Genomic DNA, 12,336 nt, shown 5'->3' with positions numbered 1-12,336 from the left:
CTCAAAAAGTCTAAAACAGTGGTCTTTGGTAGTCAACTGATAAAAAAGGCACCTGGTTCTTCGGCGGGTCAAGACTAGAAAGAGTAACAGGTTTCAAATACTTGTTATGCTTACGGAAGAGGGGGCAAAAAAGCCCAGCGAGGCTCTTTGAAATGTGTAGCAAAACATCTGACATGCAGGATGGGCCAACTCAAGAGAAACATTGCATGCCAAAACACAAACTCCATATTAATGGCAGTTGCAAACAAGTGTATGCCTACACTAACATATGGTGCAATGGTGTTTAAGGCTCACTTCTATGAGTGGTTAGATAAACAGCAATGTATCGGCTATTGTTGCCTATTTGCACTCCCAGACTGCACTAGCCAATCACAAATAAGACTAAAATATGAAACATCAGAGCAGGATTTGGTTCTGCGGGCTAAATTTGTCTCTTTTTGCCAAACTTTGAAAATGGCCCTAATTGGCTATTTAAAACATCTGCTGGGGGAGAAATTCCAAGAAACCGGCTCTATATGGGGCCAGGTCTTGTCAATCTCTATTAAGGCCTTGAGTGTGGAAGACCTAATAAATAACCCCACACCACAGAGAACAACAGCAAAATTAAGATAGCAAAGATAATCTCATGGGATTAGGAAATCAGGTAACGAGGATGAAGGAGGGTGAAGTTTATGTATGATGCAGATAGTGGGGTACAGCAGAAGAGTCCCTATTACATGTGATCTGCATTTGTGAAGTTCTTAAACCTTTGAAGTGCTACTGGCTCCGGACAATATTTCATATTTTCAATGTGAGGACATGTTGGGCAGCTGCCCAAACTTGTATTCAAGGAGAATCATGCCAGCTATCCAGATGCTTCTTAAAGTTCTTGAAAGCAGCAACTGGCAACTCAAAATGTTCATGATGACCTTACCCTTGCAAGCACGGAGCACTTTTGACCCTTCGGGACAGCACCTTACAGGGCCGCACTTTACCAGCACAGACGTAGGAAGCACTTTCAACTTTAAGCACTTTAGCACTGAATGCTGTATGGGGTTTCGATGGCTAAAGCCTGCATGAGGCGAACATTTAGAACTGTGTGTGGTCTTGTGGTTCCCATGAGCAAGGTATTGTTAGGGGTAAGTATATGTGCTATGTCCGCTAACTGGGAATGGGGCGCCTAAGGCCCCACAAGGGGATCAGAAACTTGACATTTTCTTCTTTTGGAAAATATTTTTTCATTATGTCTTATCATATTTTATACTTGCTACTTATGCTTAGATGCTATGATTTTAACTAATTGAACATCAATAAACCATTCTTCTTCTTTTTAAGCCTTTCTTCCATCACCTTGTTTGTTATCAGGACAGACCCAATTTTCCAAGGACTGTTTTAACGTCTGGAAAAGTTTCCTAAAAGGAATGTCTCTGCTTTTAGAGGTTTACGATGAGTGAGCATGCACTTTAATTAAAGAGTTGTTCACGCTCACGTTTTCGCTTGCACACATGCCACCTTGGGCAGAAGTTGAACCTTGTTAAAGAGCGACTTCCAGTGCTGTGTGGACTCATTTGTGCGACACCTCATGTTTTAAGGTGGGGTGACACAGCATTTGAGAAACCTATCAGCCAAGGCCCAGGGTCACCAGCCTGCCCTATTCATTGTAAAATGGGGGGAGGGAGTCTTTTATCTAACGGGTTTCTTCTAACAGAGGTGTGCATGATTCTATACATCATATATAAAATATCTATATTCTATAAATCAACTCGGAAAAGGAGCCATGTTTTATTTTAATTTTTGATTCCCAGAGCGGAATGTTAAAATGTTCCATCATGGGCCTTTCTTCACCACCTTCCACTCCCTTTTGAGGAAACAAACATTGCAACTTAACCTGTCCTCTGTTTTTCATTTGCTTCCTGGAAATTGTAGTCCTGTTTTAGCATTATGAATACAGAACTATAAGTTCAAGCAAGAATACTGTACTGACTGACTGGTCATGTGTGATGTGAGACAACAATCTCTGTCCCCTTTCTTTTGCTAGTCAAAATTTCAGAATTGAAACCCATGGCACAGCCTCTGAAATCCTGGTGCTTTGGTCTTTCTGATGGGTAGTCTTTTTTATGTTTGTGGGATGGGCCAGCGTAGTTCTTCTGCGTTGTGGGTACTGTATTGAAGTTCTTCGGCACCAACAATGGTCAGTGCAAACATATAGTCCTATAATGATGTCGGTGGATCTTGGTACTTAAATTCTCTTCACCCTAACCAGAGGGCAAGCCAGCGATGGCAGCTACATCTAACTGACGTCAAGAGTTTGAGGTTATCATGAATAAATCTTTACTTAAAGTGATAACATTGCAAGATATGCAGTTTTGATATTTCAAATGTCCTACAATGGGGGCAACGCCAAGCATGAGTGATAGTGGCGGGCATCCAAGGTAAGGCTTATGAGTGGATCAAATCCTTCCTTACTGGAAGAACACAGGCAGTTTGCATGGGTCCTTACACTGCTAACAAGACCCTCACTTCCTGTGGTGTCCCCCAGGGCTCTTCCCTTTCCCCGCTCCTCTTCAACTTGTACCTTCGGCCACTGATCCAATCCCTTCTGAAATGGGATATCACAGTTTTTAACTACGCAGACGACTTGCAACTCATCTTCCCCCTCAACTCTCCTCATGCCATCAAAGCATTTCACAAGGTTATGATTCACATCCAGCTCTGGATGAACCAGAATCAATTAAAACTAAACCCCGGCAAGACTGAGCTCCTCCTCCCGGGACTCAGCCATACCTTTTGGGGCCCTCAGTACTGGCCTCCAGAGCTCGGCTCTCCCCCTATCCCAGCTAAAGTTGTAAAAAGCCAGGGCATAATCATTGACGCCGAACTTTCCCTCAAAACCCAAGTTGGAGCTGTAGTATCCTCCTGCATTTACCAACTCCGGAGGATTCGCAAAGTCCGTCATCTTCTCCCCCCCAAAGCACTCACTCAAACTGTTATTTCACTCGTGCTTTCCCGTCTGGATTTTTCCAACGCAATTTATCACGGTCTCCCTCTATTCTTGACACACCGCCTCCAAGTCGTCCAGAATCAAGCGGCTCGCCTGATTCACGGATTCCCTACATGGTTATCAGCCAAGCCTCTGCTCCGCAGCCTCCATTGGCTCCCGGTGGACCAGAGGTCCACTTTCAAGGTGGCCTGTCTCACCTTCAAAGCTCTTCACTGCCCCAGCCCCGGGTTCCTCAAATCCCTTATTCATCCTCACTGTCCGACACGCAACCTCCGATCAGCCCATTGTGATCTGCTAGTCACCCCCAAAAGCAAAACAAAAAAATTTGGCGGTCGCCGCTTTTCCTATCTGGCTCCTGCACTTTGGAACCTCCTCCCCCTCTCAATCAAATCCTCTACATCCCTTCTTAAATTCAGGAAACTGCTAAAAACGCACCTCCCCCCCCCCCCCCCCCCTCAGTTAGGCTTCCCGCATCCTGTACGTCTTCCTCACTCAGTCTGTCTCTAGCGCCAGGAAGCTACGGCAACAGTGCGCTTTACAAATGGCACTTAAGATAAGATAAGATAAGATAAGATAGAGTTTTATATAATCTGGTGGGTATATTCTTTCTCGTTTGTCTCTGTGCATTTATTTTGCCCACTTATTGTTCATGCCACAACATTTGATAAACATCTCTCGTTTAGGGGTTGATGAACTGTACATGTTCTTTATCCTTCAGGGGAAGATAAGGTCGACATCCATCACATTGAGCCACCGTCAGAAACCTCAGCCGCAGGAGGTTCTCCAAAACAAGAGCAATCCAGCCATACCGCAGGCAAGTGAAAAGAGTTGAACCTTGCAACTGGTTAAATACTGCTCACAAGTGCACCATTGAATATGAGTCAAGTTCTGAATCATCTGGCGAGAAATCACTGTATGGGTGTTCAGGGTGGGAGATTTTATTTGCACGAATAATACACCAATATTCACGATAGTCACAGCTTTCCCTTGGCTGAATACAATGTCTAGACTTTTAGGATGCGTTTCCTAGGAAGACTCTCCCTGAAAACTTCTTTCCGCCTGCAAAGTGGTAGAATGGTGTATGGAAAAACATAAATCACATTTGCTGAAGTTCTAAATGAGTGTCCTCCTTTCAGCTTCTGTTATGCACAGTACTGTTTTGCCTATATAAAGTCGTCTTAACCAAATGCATGACCAGAGTGGCGAATCAGTAATTTTAAATATTTCTGCTTTCCTGTTTTATCATCCTTTACCGCTGTGCCTAAAATGGAAAGATGGGCCTAGTTTACCAAGGTTTTTTCTTTGACATAAGATTGTCAGGCCTTGACAGACAGTTTTAGGGTGGTCTTCAGCAAAGAAATTCTTTTATGAATCATGTCTTAAGCCAAGGCCAGTTCATACCTTTTAAAATCAAACCTACCTTTCCTGACCTAGAGCACATTTAACACCGTCTTAAGACTAGAAAAATCTTTATTAAATCGGGTTTAAGGACAAATTGAAACAATTTGAAGAACTATTTATTCCATGCAGCATTCCTAAAGGTTATGTTGAGATGCAATGCTAGAGAAAACGGCGAGTGCTTTGTTTATTCATTTGTCAATTTAGAAGATAAAAACATGAAAAATAAATGCGTGCCTAATGGGGTTCGAGCGAATTTTGACTTTTGTTACTAATTTGTAAAGAATTGGGTAAATTAAGAATAAATGATCACATAGGTAAAAAGGCTACTAAATAAAACAGCAGTTAGCTTGAGATGGATCTGTGCTGTTGCAGCGAATGAACAATAATCACTGTTTTGTTTATCTAAATCTTCGACTTTTTCTACCGTGTTGCCTTGCTGCTCCTTTGTATGACCCAAGAATGTTGCAGTACTTTCACTTTTAGATATGACTATATAGGACTGCTTTTAAATACCCCGCATACTTACAAATAACATTTAGTAATTCCAGAATTGGCATCCTCACAATTTTAGATTTCAAGTATTCTAAAGTACATAGTTCCTGTCTTTGCATTTTCGAAATTCACTCAATTTTTGTGGCGTAATTTACACATTTTTCATATATTAATGTCTAGCACTCTCTTTTGAAAAGTTATTTCTATTTTATACTTGTGGAGGAAGTGCTGGGTTTGACACCTGCTGTGTTACTGCCACGGAGATTAGGCCCTAAAATTCTTTTTTTTTTTCTCTCCAGTCCTCCCCATAAATTACGTTCCTAACAGGCACCTGTTTCAGCCCTCACACCTTAACACACACAAGTCACGTTCTCTTCTAGGAATATGCCTTGTGGCACCACCTTCATCCCAGAGTTCCATACACCTAACATTCATGATGGTGACATCTATTCTCAGCTTTGTAAAGATATCATCTGCCTCTGAACACCGCCCATGTACTTGTCATTTAATCAATGTAACTTCCAAATGTACCTCATTCCACTAGACAACATTTGTCTTAGGCCTGCCTAGGAAAAGAGCAATTATAAACACTCATGCTCTGCATTCTGACAGGAGAAGTATGTTCACAGACTCTGTTCAGAAACAACTATGTCTCTGTCAGGCCCGCTTCCAACTACTCTCTCCCTTCCTGTGTTTTGTCTAAGATCCTTTTAAAGGGGCCACTGGAGAGGAAAGTAGTTATCAAATGTCAAGTGAGGATGGTTCTAGACAGAAATGCTTTTGTCATTTGAATACATTACAGCTCAGTACGAGCAAAATATATATCTGATAGTTTCCCTTAGAGTACAGAGTAACAGACATTTAACTTCATTTGTGGCATTTTCAGACTAGGCCATCTGCAAACTTGATACTCTCTACATTATACTATTAAAAGTCGCACATTAATTGGGAGCGTGGCCTGCATCCGTGTAAGATGGCGGCTCCTTCTTGAGCTCCAGAGGGCCTGCTATGCCACTCTGCTTTCAACACAGCCATCAGCGATCATTCGAGTGACAGGAGTCGCGGACCAAAACAAAGGACTCCCCGCGGTGACAAAACACAGAGATAAACAATTGCATGCACCCAGTAAGTCCTGGGAGTGTCCCTGTTGCATCGAGAGAGGCGCCACATGGGTAACAAGATGGCAGCGCACCATGAGGCGAGTGAGCTGACAACCTGTTGTTATCTCTGAAGACACGCTGTTAAGAAATATTGCTGTGCCGCTCACCACTTCCAGGTACCCTGCCTACACTTCAATCTCTGGGCCAGACTGAATGCATTCTCAAGGTCTTTCTCCCACACCATTGAGGCCTACTGACTCCCTCAAGGTGACAGTTCCTGGGTGCGCTGGCGATCTGTAATAGTGTGAACGGCCTCGGGAAGGGGAAGAACTGTATACCTCTTTGCCATTATTTTACCCACATCTACACTTCCTCCTCCCCATCGCATCACCATAGGTGAGGATTCGCCAAGGCCCCGAACCGCGCCATATGGTTTCCCTTAACCATCACTGCACCATCTGACCACTATGTTGGCCCCAGGCTACATTCACACTCCCACTGACACCGGGATTGCCTCTGTCGCAGTTGTACACATAGCCGCTGTTTGCATGACCTTTTCCTGATCCATTGGAAGGTGAGCAAATACTAGTGTTGCTTTGTGCTTTACGTTGCCGATCCCCACATCATCTTGTGCCAGCAGGTGGGATTGCCTTGTGTGCTAGCTAGCAATAAAGTGGTCTTCCACCTCTAACTACCACCTACTACCAACTGAGATGAGTAGTTGAGTTATGCAGCTCTACAACTATCCATCCTCACTCTGGTGCACGTCCTGGACTGCCTTTGCCGTCCCCCACAATACTACCTTCTCATCATTACCTGCCATCAACAGTGACAGTTGTGTCCAACAAGACTGGCGGAGCTTAAAGATCATAACAAGAATGAGGGGAAGGGCAGCTCAAAAATATCAAAACAGGAACCTCTGCTCCCCAAATCGCCAATTAAAGACAAGCAAGAGAATCCAACTGTATTAAAAACGATTCTCAAAAAACTGAACGATATCCACAACAGCGCAGAGCACAAACACAAATACGGATTTTCTGCAAGCAGTAGTCTCTGAGATCAGGAGAGACCTTAAAGCGTTGAATCTTCATGTGGCAAACACCAAGGGAAGAATCAGCATGATGGAACATTGCATAGCGGCCCAATCCCCTTACCTACCTAAAAATGACTCCATAGTGACATCCCTCAGGCATAAAATCACTGAGCTGGAGAACCATGACAGGAGAGGCAATCTCATAATTTATTGTCCACCGTAGGGGTCACAAGGACAAGGTCCCTGTTGATTGCCTTTCTGGAATCCTGGATTCTGATGACTCTGGGAATCTCGTTCAACAGCGACTTTGAGCTTGAAGGGGCACATCGGGTCTCGAGCTTCAAACTGAGAATGCCACCTCTCAATGTGCACGGATCTTTAAACCACTTCGCTACCAACACTCTGAACTTATTCTGGCACCCATGAGAAAAATGAAATCACTCTCTTGGCAAGGTGCTAGGATTGATTTCCATCTCCCTGGATTTTGCCAGAGACACTGTATCTAGAAGGAAGGTCTGCTTTGTACGCAGGAAAATGCTGTCCGAGCGTGCAATCCAGCACTCCTTTGCTGGCCCATCTAAATTTAAAATCGTTTACAAAGATCAAATCCATGTTTTCTTGGACTCCACGGATCTGGTGACTTTCTTGGAAAAAACCTTTGAATCACAAATTTATGACTTACACAGTAATCCTTGCTAACCCTCTGCAGGGCTTCTAGCCTACTTAGGGTTTGTACCCACATCTGATCCTGTTTCTTCCTATTATCCCATTGTTCTAAATTGCTAACAATGCTAACTTCAAATATCGAAACCTGTGCATCTCCTGTTTCAACTGTTTTACTATTGCCAATGTGGTTGGTTGTCCCTTGTGGATTTGTCTTCCTTGTGGATTTGATGAGATTGATTGGTTTGAGTAGTTTCTTATGCGGTGGATACAGAGGCCTCATGCATTACGGCTGCTTATTCAATGTCTTGTTGCTTTGCAACTTCCATATATCGGAGTATGTTATTTATGTTGGTTAGATGTTCATGTTGTTAACCTTGCTCCATTTTATCTGCAATTATTATATGCACTAGTTGGGGCACCGAACCAGAACTGTTACGCTTGTGTGTTGTTCTCAACACCTATTTTTTTTATGGATATCTCTGAGTATCTACAATAGCGAATTGTCTATATTGTGATATGGTCTCACAGCTTCTAATATGGTTTTCTCTGTGGGATTATATACTTACTGCCTCAGCAAACATTTCTAGCTGCGACATATGTTATCCAATGTTCCCAACCAACTTAATAACCCTTCCGTTAACCATTTGATCTCTGACCCTTGCACAAATGTAGGTTTGGTTTACTCACTATTAACAAACGTATCGGTCCATCATATTCTTGATATTTTGTGATTATGCATGGTGTTTCGACTCCATCTGTTATGATTTTCATTTATAATATATACTTTAGTTGTGTTTTTACGTATCACTTATAATGTTCGGTGCTGAGTGCCCTTGCTCTCCTTCTTGTATGTGATACCAATCCCCCTGTTTTCCATACTTTGTCTCTTACAGGCTTCCCCCTTTCCCTAAGGGATATTTGAGTTTCAATATGTTATGACTTTTTTTATCCTTATTCCTTCCCCTCCACTTTGTTACTCGCCTTTCCTCTGAGCCATGTGAATTTGACAACATACACCTTGACTCGCCATCCGCTGTGCCTCCACCTCACATCACACATACAATAGTCACCATCCGCCCGATGACTGATCAACACATGCCTTTTGTTCAAAGGTGTTTCTCCCAACACTAAAGGCCTTAACCATCCAGTGAAACTTCGGAAGTTCACTGATTACTGCCACTCACTTAGGAGAGACCTGGTCTTCATCCAGGAAACCAAGTTTGGCTACAAAGAAGTGCTCTCCATGCGTACAGGCTGGGTTTCCGACCCTGCCAGTTCTGCAGCTGCCTCTAAGAAGAATGGTGTGATCACCTAGATTTAAAAAAAATTGATACTCTCAATCATTATTTCTGAACAAGGCGATTATGGTTGATGAATAATCATGGGACTTCATAGCGGTGCAACAGAAATATACACAGTAAGCATATATGCCCCCAATATAGATGACCCACAATTCTGGGACGAATTATCTGTGAAACTCACACTTCTGACCCCTAAAGCCTGGATTGTTCTAGGTGGTGAGTTCCTTCTTCCAATGGATATCACCTTAGATAGGAACTCTGCCTTCAGATATCAGAGTACCCAAGGCTCATAAAGCAATGCACTCTCTTTGTACCGCACATGGACTGGTCGATGTCTGGAGACTGCATAATCCCACAGGTAATGACTTCACCTTCTTTTCTCCACCTCACAATAGCTTTTCAATAATCAACTATATTCTGGTCGACTCCTCCCTCTTCCACAATATGTCTTTCTTGTCCTCTGAGCCTATCATGATTTTGGACCACGCTGCCATTTTGATCTCCTTACAGATACTACCCATCCAAACTAAAGTTCGCACATTGCGTATCAACACTGAAGTTCTGGATGATGAAGGAGTTATGCTTGAACTCCATAAAGAGCTCGCCTAGTATATATAGGAGAACAGAGCTTCTGCCTCCTTTCCCTTATATTCTGAAACACACTGAAGTGTTTTGTCAGTGGCCAGGTGATAAGCAGCATGTCTAGGAAAAACAAACCAATGAAATGTTCCCTGGATAAACTAACTGCTGAGATTAAAGCTACGGAATTGCTTTATATGCATTTACATGACCCTTTAGTCATGGCTGCACTCAAACTCAGTAAACATACTCGACTATGGGTGCCCAAAAAGTCAAGAAACTGTTCTACTTAAATAAGGCGTACCTGAAATTCAAAAGTAACTCTGCTTTAAATTCAGTCTAGTAAAGACCACTGAGGTAGATTGCAGCCAACAACCTAGGACATTCTTAAGGCCTTCCAGATATTCTACACTAAGCTTTACACTCCTAAAGAGGCATGCTTAAAATTCCTTCAGTCTCCCAATAAAATGGATCCCTACCGCCAATCAACTTCCTTCAAACAGACCGATCGATAGGGAAGAGATTATGTTAACAATAAAGTCTATCCAAAATAGTAAAGCCCAAGGTCCGGATGTTCTCCCCATTAACTTCTACAATACCTTTGCTCCCATGATTTTGGACTTCTAAGAGTCTGTCCTAAATAATTTTGCCATCTCGTGTAAAGTGTCTGAAACTGCTTCTGAGGCCAATATTGTGGTCCTGCCACACCCCCTTGCCTTACAACAGGGTACTTACCAAGGCTACCCACTATCCCCCTTACTATTTCTTCTAGTCATCGATTCCTCCTATTATTGTTAAATGAATCCACAGTAATTGGAGGCATACATTTTGGTGATGTGATTGACAAAACCATGTGTATTCAGACAACATATTAATATAATATTTGCGGAATCCTTGGATATAGCAATCCTGAATGTAATTAGCCAGTTCTCCAGTTTCTCTTGATCCTCTTGAAGCAAAGATAAAATGAAAGTCCTACCCTAAAACGTCACACTTCCTGTGTCTGCAATTCCAACTTACAATGGAAGTCTTAAATCATCTAATATCTAGGCATCTGGTTTTGTACTGACTTCTTGGAATTAGTAGCTCAGAATGAATAAAAAACAATCGAAAAAACAGAGAGACTTTCTGACGCTTGGACCCCTAACCATATCTCTTGGTGGGGTAGGCTAGAAACTACCAAAATGATGGTGTCCCCACTAATCAACTTCTTGGATAGCACGCTCCCCGTTTGGCTGGCCCAGGATTTTTTTCTCAAATATTGATAACATTTTCTCAGAATTTCTTGTGAGCAAAACTAACAGGCTTATTAATAAGCACCTCCAGTGTGTCACATTTAACTTGGGAAAAAGTGGCGTTCCAGCTGCACAAGGGGCTTGTAAATAAGCCCCTAAGAGTTCACTCCAAGGATGGTGGATGCAACTTCCCAAACTGGGTCAATTACCAAGCAGCATTCCTGGCAGCACAAAGGGTGCTGTAGTTTGAAGTTAAAACCATGAAAAAAAACCTGCGTGGCTTAATGTTGAACAAACCATCAGCCACCCCTTCCCATTAGAAGCAAACTTAACTATTCCCCCTACTCTTATCCACACTCTAACAAGATGTCTTAGAGACTCAATCTCAGCTTTATTATCAGTAGATAAAGCCCTTTCGTCCAAAATACACAAATTCTACTCCACATCACTATCAATCAATAGGAGACTGCAGATTTCCCCACTCATCAAGCCGAAATGGGCTAGCAAGGGGATTTCTTTCATAGCAGATCTATATATAGACTTCAAACCATTATGTTTTGCGCTTTCGAAAAGAAACATGGACTCTCTAACTTGGATTTCTAAGATGTCTTACAACTCAAAACAAAAGTCTTCAAGTTAGATCGACTTCGATAATCAACTCTGCTCCCCACTATTCAACTCCAAGCAGGGAGTCATATTGCATCCAAGTTTTACAAATTACTTAATAAAGCCATCCGCCAACTAAGCCCCGGAGTACAAACCAAATTGTCTTCATACAGCTCCTTTTAAGGTTCACCTCACCTTGCTGCAGAAACTTGGTCGAAAATTTGTCGGCTGCTTCCAGACAAACTAATCCCCCTCGCTGATACAAACAAAGGTCTTTGCATCTCACTCCCCCAATTGGACCCCTACTAAACTCTTTAACCTAACTCGGACACTTATTGGTCCTGTAAATCATCACCTGGAAATATTGAACATATGTTCTTCTCATGCCCCTGCCTATTATCCTTTTGGGTGGACATCACTTCTCAATTGGATAACATTTTCAAAACATCCATCTCATTGAACTTCCTAATGGTAATGGCAAGCACCCAGCTGTGCCACCTATCGAGCTTCCAGACTCAGACCTCGCTCCACTTGATTTGCTGCTCACTATTCCTCTTAAGGTTATACTGATAGACTGGACATTCTTTAACAATGTCTCTTACCATACATGGTGGGTGTGGGTAACTTACTTTAGTATTGAACAAAAAGGAGGACTATGGGCAATATTTATCCAGGTCCAGCATGCATGCCCATGAGTAATTATAAGCAGAAAGGTATGCAGTTTCTCCTGCCTTCAAGTGTGTGACCCACCACACACCCACTTCACATCGACCTACAGTGTTCACTAGGAACTTCATACCTTTCTGCTCATAATAACTTACTTTAGTAGCACACATATAACCCAATTGCATGATAGGGGCAACCCTATGCCATCTCTATCTCAATTTTTTGTGTTGATCATGTCATAGAGAGTACACCAACTGTTGTTTTTCTCTGAATGATG

General features: G+C 42.5%; 1 protein-coding gene across 1 annotated transcript in view; it reads left to right on the top strand.

The window, feature by feature from the left end:
- Nucleotides 1-12,336, top strand: part of LOC147728473 (uncharacterized) — a 508,290-nt gene that overhangs the window by 293,844 nt on the left and 202,110 nt on the right. Inside the window, exon 6 of the mRNA XM_086962242.1 lies at nucleotides 3,699-3,794. Coding sequence (XP_086818368.1) covers nucleotides 3,699-3,794 — 96 coding nt within the window. The remainder of the gene's footprint in view (nucleotides 1-3,698; nucleotides 3,795-12,336) is intronic.

This window comes from Lissotriton vulgaris, chromosome 3_1 (assembly GCF_964263255.1).
Source record: "Lissotriton vulgaris chromosome 3_1, aLisVul1.2, whole genome shotgun sequence".
NCBI lineage: Eukaryota > Metazoa > Chordata > Amphibia > Caudata > Salamandridae > Lissotriton > Lissotriton vulgaris.
The sequence above is the reverse complement of the archived record's forward strand: the minus strand, read 5'-3'. Positions and strand labels throughout refer to the sequence as shown.